Here is a 14,580-nt window from a genome sequence, read left to right as displayed (position 1 = left end):
GCTGATGATTCGATTTATTGGCAGACGTCGAACTACGACGACCCTCAAATGACATTAACATGTGTCTAGACTCTAGACTGTTGACTGTTGATGGTGGTGCCGGCAGCCCAGAGAGAGACTTTTAGTCTTATAAGCTGTGAGCTCAACTCTTGGCGGATGCATTTTTATTGACTGCCTGGGGGAATGCCTTATGGCAGGGCATAAAGGTTTAACTTTTGCTAAAGCCAGGAAAATGTTATGGATTTATTTAAGGAAAGGGGATTTGTTAGGGAAAAATGGGACAGACTGTAGCTGTGAAACAGCTTTCTGATTACCTGATAGCTTGATAATTTGAGAAAATAAGAGACTGTGGCCCAAGCGACACCAAGTCGAAGCTTGTGATGCGTAGATTCTAAAAATAACGAAATCGGGTAATTTAAATATGAAATTTGAAATGATACAACAGATTTATTTTATGGCAAAATCTGTATGAAGCATTATCACACAAAATGTACGTCTCAACTCTACTCGGTTTCTTCTGTTTCTCAGATGTCCTTCTATTCTGAACTAATTAATGTCTAAATGAAGCTACAGACAAGTTCTTAACATGACTGTAGGCGTAAATACTTATTTTTTGACAGCTATTTAGAACATTTAGAACACATATTTATGAAATATTGAAGCCCACAACATTTGCGACAAATATTATTCCTGGGCATGCAAAAAAAACCCATAAATATGTGGGTACCCTCAAATGACCTTTCACTTTATACATAAGTAAAATCCACACACATATTAGCGATATGCACACAAATGTAATATGCAATCACCTGGGCGCTTTCTGGTGCATTCAATAATAGTTCAAGTAACAAGCACCCATTAAATGACCCGAGAGCATGTTGCCAACCCCCCACTCCCACTCCCTACACCCCAACTCAAGACTCAAGACCAAGCCAAGCAGTTGCAGCAGCTGCTTTCAATTGTGTGCCCAGTCCCTAGTTAGTCGTTCGTTAAACGCGTCCCAGATGGGACCTGGTACGCTCCCCCTGGTACCTTGGCACACAAACCCATATGCCGATATTATGGCATACTAATCAGTTGGAATAGTTCAAGTGGATCGACGTTCCATCGTTTCCATGCATATTGTAGTGATTCCCAGCTCATTGTTATCGATGCGTGTTTTGGATTCGGATAACATGGATTTGTTCAATAGGAAAGAGCAGAACAGAAGCGAAGGTAACTTTCCACACATATCCATAATTAGGGACTGGCCACAGAGATACATGTACAGATGGGTAGATTTATTGAAATTTGGTGGGGGATGGATGAAATTGTGGATTAGATGCCAAGGGAAATTGACGGAAAGATATGTAAGTGAAGAGTCAAGGAAGGTAAGGATTGGGAGACCGACCTCTTTGAGACCTTAAAAAAAGCTTTTAACCAATTTATGAAATATAATACTTACCTAGTAACCCATAGAAATCATTATCCAAACCGTGAATTTAATCACCTAACTGGTGAACATAAAATAATCTCTATAGAAAAAGCAGCCCTTTTAATAATGCACATCTATGTTAGAATATTCCCTTCATCGGATGATGGAACTCCTTTCATCACTTTGTTGACAAAATACACAGAGTACGCTGCAGCATTGCATTTCTTATTTGCACATAATGGAATACTTGTACGGAGAAGTACTCGACTCGTACTTGTTAGCTTTTGTTGCAGATTTATTTCTATTAAATTACGGCCCCGTTTTGTGTGCACTTGGGCTCGAGTTTTGGATCCCACTTGCACGGACATCCCATTTCTCCAATTAATTATTTATAAGTACACATAAAGCACACAATTGTTGTTAAAGGTAGAAGAAAGGAAGGTGCATGCCACCTGGAACCTTCCCTCCACATATTTTCCGCATTGCGCAAACAAGCAGGGACGTAAAAAGGAGGACGCGGATGCCATGGACGACGTTGGTCCAAGGTGACCAATTAAAGATGCAGATGGATCGGAGTTGTTTTAATTGAAAGTATGATGATTCTTATGCATCAGATGGTAGCTGCTGCTGCTACTGATGACGGCCAGTGGTGCTGCTGCCGCCTCGGATGCGGGTCTAATAGGTGCAATTTTCACGTGCCACAATCGCACTCATCATTGTCGTTGTCGTCTTCATCGTCGTCGTCGTCTGTGTTCTCAGAGCCATTGCCGAGCCTTGGTAATGCACAAGAATTGAATTTCGCTGCCGGCACTGTTACTGCCTCAGCGAGAGAGAGAGATAGGAAGAAGGCAGGCCAGAAAGATAGAAAGAGATGTCATGTGACGACTCGTTGGATATGCGAATGTGGAGGTGGCAGTGCAGAGAAGATGTCGCCAGCAGGGTCCTTGCTCTGAATTCAAATGACAATGGGAGATGATCAAAGACAGTCGTGACATAAAATAGTAAAGGGAAAATGAATTACTTGAACATTAGCGATGGGACACGATCGCGGTGGAGTGGATACAGGGATCCATGTGTTCCCAAACCATTTGTGGTTTTAACTTACCGTTTGCAAAATATTAAGCTTTGGAATGCAACAATGTTGATGTTTGTGAGGTATTTTTTACAACTTTTCGACTTCAAAAACACGGGAAAAGTCGAAAAAAATAAATCCTGTGTCCACTACTTATACCCGGTACTCGAAGAGTAAATAGGGTATATTGTATAGATAAAAGAAAACTGAAAACGCCATTCCGTAGGGAAGGACCATATCTATCAGATCAAATTGGAATCCGATTGGACCAATAATATAGCCTTAGGTGAAGAAAATAATTTTCAGTGGCTAAACCCACCCCGTCCCGCAGATTTTATTTGTTTCTTGCTCATTCTCTCATTCACACTCTGCTTCGCTCAGTCTGCGGTCTCTGCCTCAGCAGTGTGTGGTTCTTGGGGAGGGGGGCGAGCTAAAGGAGCGTGTTGGCGTGAGAAGTGATGTAGATGTTAATGTATGTGTTGATGAAAAATGTAGAACAAATTTAAAATTTTAAAAGAAACCGTTAAGGTACAGATGGTCTTCTGAGTACCGGGTATACGCGACGCGTAAAAAGCGTCTCACACGTCCCTTCTCGTTGGTTTAAAAGTTGAGGCGAGACTTTTGATTGCTCAAACAGGTGAAAAGGTTGAGGTTTTTTAAAAATCCCTCACCTAGGGAAAGCTCCACAACAGGACGAGATTGCGGTGAAATGTACTTTTAACACCGCCACTTTTCTGAGACAGTTTACCCGTTGCTGACTCTTTCACACAAATTTCCCAGCGATAAACGGGCTTTGAACCTGTTCTCCAAAGGTAGGCTCGCCCGTATCGCCCGACTCCTCATCTTCAGAAAGAGCGATGAATTCTGCCTCGTTAAAAGTTTCTGGCCTTAATCTTGGCTCTGACTGCGTCTGAGATGACGAAGAGATGAATCCATCCATGTAAGAACGGGCACTCTGAGTTCGGCTGGATCAAACTTTCTTGCATATCCATCTCCAACTGCTCTTCGCAAAGAGTCTCTGCCGCCACAATTGGCGGGCACTAATACTTGTAGCTGGGACTTTGGCAGAGGCCTGGGACTCCGCGACGCACATTGAGCGGTGACGTTTCGCTTGACCTAAGTTGAGAGTCTACTATATTATTTGATTAGTGGCACGGCCTTGCTGTTTCACCAATCAAAGAATTCTGCAGATGTTATTCCCAGCCATATGCAAATTCTCTGTCATATTTTCCAGTTGCGGAATATGCAAAGGCTATCGTTTCATGGGTTTCCATAAATGAACACATATTTATATGATTAATAATATTAAAATATATGGACAACGACCGTCCTGGTTTCTTTCCTGCAGATATGGGTTTAATCAAAGTTGTCGTCGATTATTTCGTTGAATGTGCTCCTCCTCCGATCATGCAAGAGCCGCCAGACTCACTAAAATAATCTCCTGCATGGATCCATTTTGCATTCATTGTTTTATTAACCATTTATTCAATTTTCACACATTTTAAAAAAGGTAAACAAAACAACACAGCTGCCTGAAAAGTGTAACCGTACGAAATGCGGTTTTCACCTCTGGTCACACTCTGCTGATAGCAAAATATATTGCACATTTCGCTAGCAAGTTTGTTTTTATACCCGGTACACGAAGAGTAAATAGGGTATATTGTATTTGTGCGAATAACGGTTGTATGTAAGGCACAGAAGGAAACGTTTCCGACCCTATAAAGTATATATATTCTTGATCAGTATCAATAGCCGAGTCTATGTCTGTCTGTCTGTCTGTCCGTCCTGATGAGCGCCTAGTACTTACTCAGAGACTATAAGAGCTGGACCAAATTTTGCATCCAGACTTCTGTATGCTCAAACTGTTACAAGTGTATTTCAAAAATGAGCTCCGGCCCCTTCCGCCTTCGCAAAAGGGCGAAAACCTCCCAAATTTTGAAGATAAAAGAAATCTAAAAACGTCATTCCGTAGGGAATGACCATATCTATCAGATCACCAAATTATTATGGCCACTATGAAGAGATTGATGGAGCTAAACACGCCCCGTCCCGCAGCTTATATTTGTTTTTTGCACATTCTCTCATTCACACTCTGTAAGATAAATCAGTTGTATGGAAAAAAAGAACTACCTCTAAAAAAAGCGTTAAAAAATACCATAGTCTATTCTGCCATAGACAAAAAAAATTATTATTCAGAAATTGTTTGATAATAAAAAGTCTCGCTTACATAAAAAGTCGACAAAATCGTGTCGAGTAGTTTATTCATTCCTGGTATAAATACGCCATTGAGAATGGCTCACGCACACATATCAAACAAGATGAACGGCAGAACGACCAGGCTAGCGAAGCATATGCACATGTGTAAAGCCACCTTTCTCCTGGTGGTCCACCAAATAAAGCCGACCAAAAGAAGGCACTGAAGCAGTAGCAGGAGATGGAGCTAAAATTTCTACGAGCTGCAGGAGGAAGAAGTAGGAGCTGCGGGAGGAGCAAGCAGAAGCTGAATATACATACATATGTATGTGTAGTGGAGAAATGCAGGAGCTGAAGCCAGTTGCAAGTGCAAAGAAAATGCATGCGGAAATGACAAAGCATGAAATACGGCTGCGACAAATGCTATAAAGTATTTAATAGACTGCTCCTAGCAAATGCTCCGAAGCGAACACCAACAGAAGCAACAGCAAGGAGCAGCAACTGAGCAGCCACTACCCAACTTTCGCTGCCACTTCCACTGACACCCAAAAATCGAGTAGGAACGTGTTACCCTTCATACGCGTCTCAACTTTTATACCCGGTACTCAGTCATATGCATGTGTGTGTGTGACCTTTTATTTGTTTCGTGCAACAAATAAAAAAAGCTGTTGGAAGGGGTGGGGCGCAGGCACTGGACATGAACATAGTCATTCTTGCTATAATAAAGATCCCACATGATCACAATTCGGTGGGCTGGCGAAGCAGTCACAGCAGTTTAGAGGCAAAATTCGGTGGCTGTAGCTCTTATAGTCTCTGAGCCCTAGCAGACAAACAAGACGGACGGGGAACTGACGGACGGATGGACAAACAGACATGGCTATATCGACTCGGCTATTGATGCTGATCAAGAACATATATACATAATGGGGTCGGAAACGTTTCCTTCTGTGCGTTACATATGTATGTATGTATGTACATCCACTTTTGTGCACAAATACAATATACCCTATTTACTCTTCGAGTACTGGGTATACAAAAAGGAAATAAAATCCAAGGAACACCAAAAAAACAACGGAAAATACGAAACGGGAAAATGGGTCATATACCCCGTATGGAAACCATATGGGAGAGGCGTGTCAGCAGTAGCACCAAGGAGCGGCAGCAGGAGCATTGGTGGTCATTATTCACGTACCATGTTAAATAAATTTAAATGTAAATATGTATTGCTCATGCTCAGCGGCATAACACATGGCTTAAACTGGAGAATGTAGATGCAGCAGCTTCAAACTGCTTTTCCAGCAAAAAGAAAGCGATCGCCCAAACTGGTAGGATCCACAAACAAACAAACAAATGCACACATGGCCCGTGCCACACTTTAAATTTAAAACCTTCGCAGAAAAAGAATATGCAACGTGGCTTAAATTCTTAAGAAAGGGATTAAAGGAAACAATCATGCAATTTATTCAATGCAAAGAGGAATAAGCAGAGCAAAAAATAAATATGCAGTGGAATGGATACAAACAAAAGCGAAGAAAAGGCTTTACTTTTTGCACAAAACTATACATGTACGTATGTACATACATACATATGTATGTAAATATAAAAACAATCATTGTAAATTTATTATAATGAGCAGGGACTCCGCATGCCTTTCAATGCGAAATTTGTATAAATACAGAGGTTTTGGGTAGTAATTAAAGTTGGATAATTATACCCGGTTCTGGAAGAGTAAATAGGGTATATTGTATTTGTGCACAAAAGTGGATGTATTTATGTACATACATACAGTAAGCACACATATTATTCGTACACCACCATCACCCTAGTTTGAACACCTATAACTTGGCGTACGGTCAACGTAAACAGGAAAAGTTAATTTTGTATCAAAGATCAACATATCTACTATATGTTTATGAAAAAAGTTTCTAATTTTCCTTTATGGTATCCTTATAAAAATTAACTTAAGCAAAAAAGACCTTTTTTTTCGCACATAAATTATTCGTACAGCCGTCCGATTCCTTAAGTAAAATTAAAATATTAAAGGTAAAATGAACAATGAAAATTTTTGTTTGCTATATTTAGCCTTAATGATAACTAAAAGCCCTAGAAACAATCTTTCCCCCAAGCTATTGATGCCCCATGAATTAATAGTGACCCCCTCCACAAGCAGTACCGGTTGCAATAGCTCCCTCGAGGAAATGTTGGGCTTCCGTATTCTTTTTTACCAATTTTGCCACGCAGGCTTCATGAAACTCAAGTTTACTAACCGTAGTGAAAGTTTCAGCTAGTTGCAGTTTTAAATGAGCCAGATTTGATCCAAAAAGATTACATTTTTGTGTAATTTTTTTGGGATGGGTCAAGTTTAACTTCGAATTATGACCAAACGGAATGATACATGGATGCCAATTGTCACTCAAAATAATGTTTAATACACCCTTTTTTATATTTCCATTACATAAGACCATTCGTAAAGCTCCAGTTAAAAAACAACACAGGTGAAAAACTAGGCACCCTCTAATGACCCATACGATTTTTTTCCAGATATGTTAAATTAATTTTCCGGAAGACTTTTGGAGAAACCCATGGCCAGATTCATTTCTAGAGAATGAATGACTAGTGAGTCCATCTAAGACAGATTTTTGATTGGTTGGCCTTGCGAAAGTTCATTTAGCCCATGATGAGAAAATGGTGGTCCCTCCTGTATGGCATTTCGGAGGGTGCCTAGTGTTTCACCTGTGTTGTTTTTTAACTGGAGCTTTACGAATGGTCTTGTTTAATGGAAATATGATAAAGGGTGTAACTTTATTTTGAGTGACAATTGGCATCCATGTGTCATTCCGTTTGGTCATAATTCGAAGTTAAACTTGACCCATCCCAAAAAATTACACAAAATCTAATCTTTTTTGGATCAAATCTGGCTCATTTAAAACTGCAACTAGCTGAAACTTTCACTACGGTTAGTAAACTTGAGTTCCATGAAGCCTGTGTAAAAATATTTGTAGAAAAGGATACGGAAGCCCAAAATTACATCGAGGGAGTTATTGCAACCGGTACTGCTTGTGGAGGGGGTCACTATTAATTCATGGGGCATCAATAGCTTGGGGGAAAGATTGTTTCTAGGGCTTTTAGTTATCATTAAGGCTAAATATAGCAAACAAAAATTTTCATTGTTCATTTTACCTTTAATATTTTAATTTTACTTAAGGAATCGGACGGCTGTACGAATAATTTATGTGCGAAAAAAAAGGTCTTTTTTGCTTAAGTTAATTTTTATAAGGATACCATAAAGGAAAATTAGAATCTTTTTTCATAAACATATAGTAGATATGTTGATCTTTGATACAAAATTAACTTTTCCTGTTTACGTTGACCGTACGCCAAGTTATAGGTGTTCAAACTAGGGTGATGGTGGTGTACGAATAATATGTGTGCTTACTGTACATACATACATATGTAACGCACAGAAGAGAACGTTTCCGACCCCATAAAGTATATATATTCTTGATCAGCATCAATAGCCGAGTCTTTGTCTGTCTGTCTATCTGTCCGTCTGTCCGTCTTGTTTGTCGGCTAGTTCTCAGAGACTATAAGAGCTAGAGCCATTAAATTTTGGCTCCAGACTGCTGCTGTATGCTCACACTGAAACCAGTGTATTTCAAAAATTAAGGCAAAACGGGCGAAAACCTCCAAAAGCTAAAATTTTGAAGATAACAGAAAACTAAAAAAGCCATTCCGTAGGGAATGGCTATATCTATCAGATCGCCAAATTGGGATCCGATTGGATCATTATTATGTCCACAATGAAGAAATTAATTTGCAGTGGCTAAACCCACCCCGTCCCGCTGCTTATATTTGTGTTTTGCACATTCTCTCATTCACACTCTGCTTCTGCCTCTGACACGTCTATGCCTCTGCCTCTGCCGCGTCTCTGCCGCGTCTCTGCCACGACTCTACCCTGACTCTTCAAAGTGTGTCTCTAGGGGAGGGTGACGAGCTAAAGGAGCGTGTTGGCTTGAGCAGTGTTGTTGATGTAGATGACAAATGAAGAAAAAATGTAAAAATTAGACAAATAACCGCTAAGGTGCAGATGTAGTACTGAGTGCCGGGTATAAAAGTTGTGACGCGTAAGAAGCGTCTCACACGTCCCTTTTCGTTTCTTTATCATTTTAATTATGTGCCAATTGCAGTTAAGAATGTATTTGTACGCAGTTTGTCTGCTTTGTTCCCTACATTTCCCCGAATTTTAAAAATATTTCATTACAATTTTGTTACTTAAAATATTTCTTAAATATTTGTAACCTTTTCCCTTATTTTTCTTGTTTAATTTCAGTTCGAGATCATTGCCATCGTGCCCGCAGCGAGGGTGTGGATGTAAGGGCCCGTCAAAAGCTGATTATTGCCAGTGTTTTGTGTCTGGTTTTCATGATTGCCGAAATTGTGGGTGAGTGTACGAGGAAATGCAACAAGGAAGTACCCCATTCATTATGCGACGAACAACCCCCCACCCTGTCATTGTGCCTGGTCGACTGCTCTTTCAATTCCTGAAATTCCACCTTTTTTTACTCCCATTGGTGGCTCTTTCAGTCTCAATTCCCAAACTAATTTCGCTCACCTCTGAAAGACTGAGCCCACAAATAAACAAGAAGGAAGAAAGAAGAACAGAGAAAGCAGTAAAAAAAGAAGAAAATGTGAAAGCCAAACAATTCGTGCAGCATAAAAGGGAAATGGAATAGGGATACGGGATAGAGGCCACGGAACAAGCAAACCAGAACAAGCAGGAGACGGCGATGTCGATGAGGACGACGACGACGACAACGCCGACGACGAGACGATTAAAAACTGAGCACCGGAAGTGCAACAGTATGGCGACCGGAAGGTCTTACTGTCTGCTGTCAACCTCGTCTCATATCTCGCTTCATTTATGACAAGGGAAAGGCCACCATAATAGAAGAAGCCAGCCGGTGGAGTCAGGGATGGTTTGGGGTTCTGTTGGTTATACAATAAACATTTAATTTTCGAGTGGCGACGATGTCTCGGGGTCCTTGGACGGACGGCTCTTGCCGTTAATCGCTTTGGCAATTACCTACAATTTTCTATCTTCCCCTCCTCACTGGGAGAGGAAGAAAGGTTTTTTTTGCCAGTGCCTTTTGCTGTGCCCTTCTCTGTTCGTTTTCGAAACTGTTGTCCAAGAGAGAGCTCCTCCTTTTTCTGTTTTTTCTCTCACTCACACAGCCGAGGGGATTGTCGAGTCCTTGTATACCTTTAAGCGTGCAAGTACCTCTCTCCATCCTCTCCCTTCCAATCATCTCACGCAACTCCCGCAGATTGTCGAGTTAATTTTTTGCTCATTTATTTACTCACTTTCCCACCATTCACACCAACCTCTCTTCTCTCTGCTCTCCAAAACCACAGGTGGCTACCTATCGAACAGTCTCGCCATTGCCACAGACGCCGCTCATTTGCTCACAGATTTTGCCAGTTTTATGATATCATTGTTTGCCATCTGGATTGCCGGACGTCCATCTACGCAAAGGTAAGTACAGCACCAAGTACCAGGAATTTCCATTTTAGACCTATACAAAAAAAGAGACACTGCCAAAAGTATTAGGGAACGAGCTGGAGCAAAGAGGGAGAGGTGAATCAATTAAACGTAAAGTTTTTCCTCTTTTTTTGCCAAGTTATTTTCATTCCTCTTTCCTTTTTTTACCCGGTACTCGAAGAGTAAATGGGGTATATTAAATTTGAGCTCGAAAGTAAATGGATGTATGTAAAACACAGAAGAAAACGTTTCCGACCCATTAAGAATGTATATTCTTGATCAGCATCTGTCTGTCCGTAAGTCTGTACGTCCTGATGATCGCCTAGCTCTTAGAGACCATAATGCTAGAACAACCAAGTTTTGTATTCAGACCTCTGTAATATCACACTATTACAAGTGTATTTCCTGTAAGAAATCTGTAAGAACAAAAATTTTGAAAATATGAGAAAACAAAAATGTAAATATATATTAGAGCCTCAGATAAGGGTCAAATTGCATCATTATTATATCCAGAATTTTGAAATTCATGTCCTGTGGCTAGATGTTGATAACAGATGTAGAAAAAATGTAAAATTGAAAATTCGAAAAAATCATAAGGATGCATACATATGTACATACATATGTAATGCATATGCATAAGTACATATCTATCACCCTAAGGCTGCATACATATGTAATTACAAATAAATAAACATTTACTCATAGACTGATTGAGTGTCGGTTATAAAAGTTGTGACGCGTACGGACGTGTCTCTCAATGGTGGTGACGATGGTGGACCAAAGACTCATTTCGAAAATAATGTAAAACATTTTTTTGGAACTTGTGTATCCTTTCTTTTCGCAGTTCGGTATGAGAACTATTTCCAGGGTTTAAGATAGAAAATATTTATTTGTAGGCATGACACCAAAAAATTAATTACTCGAAGAGTAAATAGGGTATATTGTATTTGTGGGGAATAAAATAAATCGCGAAAGATCTGCGGTATTCACGGTAATATTTTGAAGATAAAACAAAACTAAAAACGCCATTCCGTTGGGAATGACCATATCTATCAGGATTGGGATCAGATAGGATCATTATTATAGCCAGAATGAAGAAATTAATTTTCTTTCGTTACTTGTTGGTCATTTTTTAAATTTTAAATCCATTTTTCAAAAGTGGTGCTATCATTTTTTTCGCCTAATTTTATCAGACTCACTAAAGTTCCTTAAATAACTTAAAAACCTTAATACTTACTAATACCTACATATGTGTGTAGATATGTTTGCATGTACGTATGACCTAAATGTCCTTATAACTTACTTAGGCGGATTCTAGTGTGTTTAAAAGGGGGTTGCATTGCAATTTATATTCCATTTTTCTTCAGTGGCGCCTCCACCATAATTTCTGTCGCTCGACTGTGCCCAAGGCACATGGGCATGCCCTGTGCTCTCCCCATGTACCTCCTTTTTTCTCCATCTCTCTTGCTCTCTCTCTCTCTCTCTGTCTCTCACAGCAGCCGTGTCTCCGGGTGTTCCTCCATTTCCCCATTCGCCATCGTCTAATTAGGCGAAAAGCCTGTTTTCAAATTTTGTTGTGTGGTTGCTTTTGTTGCAGTTGTAGCTCTGTTGTTTTTGTTGTTGCTGCGGTTGCAGTTGCAGTTTCTGCTGCTGCTGCTGTGGCTGCTACTTCTGCGTACGGTTCGGCCGTTGCACATTTTTCAATTGGTCTTTGGGACCAAGAGCACTCCCTGCTCGACTGCTACGGCTGCTGTTGCGGCTCCTCTGCATCCATCTTGTGCTCAAACTAGAAGGCGGAAGAGGCAGCAGGAGCAGCTGGGGTGGCAAGCGGCACGTTCTGCTCATTCATGCAAAAATCTCACTCACTCGACGACTCGACTGCAGCCACAAAGTGAATAATGAAAAACTTTTGCAATTTCAAGCGTGTTGCATGGTAATTTTGTAAATTTTGCTGCTGCTTCTGTTGGTTCCTCTGTCGTTGCCTCAGCCTCCGACTATAGCCCCTTGATGTTGTTTCTGTTTCCAGTTTCCCTCTTTCTCAGTCTCTGTCTCCCAGTCTCTCTGCCTTGTGTCCTTTCTGGTTGCCATTGCATGGGTGCTGCATGCTGCATGGCTGCTGCTGGATGTTTGTCGGCATTGGTGGTGGGCATTGGTGGTGGCAATGAGAGGCCTTAGTTTTCAGCCTCAGCTTCAGTCTGGTCTGGGAAGGAAGGTCTCTCTCTGAGCAGTTCGCAGAATTTCTACCTTCCCATCCTTGGACTGCTCCTCATCCTCATGCCCCACCCCAGCCATTGTGGCGCCGCCATTGCCGAGTTGACAATCCTAATTTATCAAAACAAAACACATTTGCACAATTGCAGAGGCAAACGCAGAAAATGAAACTTAAAACGAACCTAAAACTAATATACGGTAAAGCACAGTGAACTAGATACTATTTATTTTGCATTATTTTGATCATTTTTAAAGGAAAAATTATCTAAAATTATTGAAGTTCAATGAGTTTCTAAAAGAGAACTCAAAGTGCCTCAGAATTCGAAGCCAAATAATCATCTTTCTCATCACAGTAAATGTTGGCTTTCATCGAAGAGTAATCGACTGCTGGTTCAATTTTGATTATCCATTGTTTAACCAATTAATAACACTCATAAACAAAATCGAACTTTTTGTTTTCTCAAGCAACTAAACCGACTTTTTCTGATAGATTTGGGGATTAACATTTTTTAATGAATTATGGTTTTTTTTATTTTCTATGGCAGAATTTTATTTTGTTTTTAATATGTAATTACTAGTATTTTTGTTAGTGCTTTTTTTGGAGGTAGCGGTTCGGGTGTGTATATAACTTAAGGATCTTAGATTTTGTTGTTAAGAACCATTCTGAAAAGCTATTTGATTCATGTAAAAATTTAACCCAAGCAGTTACTTCTTTTAGTTTACCGTCTGGGGTATACATACAAATAGGGCTTTCAAATGCAAAATGTGTTTTTTTTATTCGGTATTTTTTTCAACATTTCGCAATTGTATACAAAAAAATAAATTACATAGGACTAACATTTTTTTCGACTTTTCCAGAGTTTTTAAAGTCGAACCGCAAAAATCGTAGTTTTTCCATTTCAAAGCTTAATATATCCCAGACAGTAAGCTAAATCAGTAAGATAAAACCTCAAAGTGTTTGTGTAAATTTTATAGATGTTTTTATGAGCTTTTTAAAATGACAAGGTTTGACCAGATGTAAGATACTTAAGTTCTGTGAAAAAAGAAGAGCTACCTTTAAAAAATGCATTACAAAAGAATACCAGCTTCTAAAAATTCTTAAAAAAAGTTCTGGTATAGAAATCAAAAATATATCAGATAGTTTCTAAGCCCCATATCTTTCAGAAAAAGTTGGTTTGGTTTTTAGTGAACGTTCTTTGAAATTATTAAGATTCAATGCAGTTGATCAAATTCCCCTAAGAGATCACTCAAAATACCTTAGAACTAGAAGCCAATAAATGCTTTTTCGTATCTTATAAAATTGGGCATCAATCGGAGGGAAAGCATATTATTGCTATAGAAAATAATCAAATAAATCATTAACATAACACTGTACCTATAATTTCAAAAAAACATATACAAAACAGCATCCTTTCCTTTCTCGCCTTTAACTTTGTTTTTTTTGCCACGAAACTTCAATCGCTTTTGTCTTAAATGTTTTATTTTATTTTCCCAGATTGATTTGCATTTTAAGTGGAATGTTTTACATACAAGTAACAACACCATATTTCATTTTCGCTAATCCCAATTAAGTGTTTTGGCTACTTATTTTTAATTATCGTGCTGCCAGGACCCACTGTGGGAGTGTGCTGCAGCCATTGAGGTAGCTGCTGCTCCTCCGCCAGCAGGACCGACAGCAGCAGGCGGTCATTAAGCAAATGGCTGCACTTGCAACAGCAACGACGTCGATCCCCGTCCCCACAAACCCTACTCGTATATATTCATACATACATATATTCGACAGAATCTGGGGAATGCATCAGGGAGTGGGCAAGATGGGGTAGGAGTTGGAGGACACGACGGATGTTTGCTGGAAATTAAATTGTATTATTATGGCGAGACATTCGTTGCTGCAGCTCCTGCTCCTAGGGGCTACCTGGCATCGCATTAGTTAGCACGCTGGCAAAATTGTTGCCTTTTGCCATTATTTCAATTTTATAAGGAGAGAGGGAAACCGAGCTCCTGGTCGTTGAAAGAAATTATACACACAAAAATATATACACGAGTACATATGTACATACATATGTACATATGTACGTTTAGGTAAAAGCACATGCAAAACTCACATTACATTAGGGAAAAATAATCGCACAGAAAAGGAGTGGGAGAGGT

General features: G+C 39.7%; 1 protein-coding gene across 3 annotated transcripts in view; it reads left to right on the top strand.

Moving 5' to 3' along the window:
• LOC117900867 (zinc transporter 2) overlaps nt 1-14,580 on the top strand; it is a 33,813-nt gene that overhangs the window by 3,103 nt on the left and 16,130 nt on the right. For all 3 annotated transcript variants that reach the window (XM_034811392.1, XM_034811391.1, XM_034811390.1), the window contains 2 exons: nt 9,010-9,120; nt 10,092-10,212. In XM_034811392.1, coding sequence (XP_034667283.1) covers nt 9,010-9,120; nt 10,092-10,212 — 232 coding nt within the window. The remainder of the gene's footprint in view (nt 1-9,009; nt 9,121-10,091; nt 10,213-14,580) is intronic.

The sequence above is a fragment of the Drosophila subobscura genome, chromosome U (assembly GCF_008121235.1).
Source record: "Drosophila subobscura isolate 14011-0131.10 chromosome U, UCBerk_Dsub_1.0, whole genome shotgun sequence".
NCBI classification, from domain to species: domain Eukaryota; kingdom Metazoa; phylum Arthropoda; class Insecta; order Diptera; family Drosophilidae; genus Drosophila; species Drosophila subobscura.
This window is presented reverse-complemented; position numbering and strand designations above follow the sequence as displayed.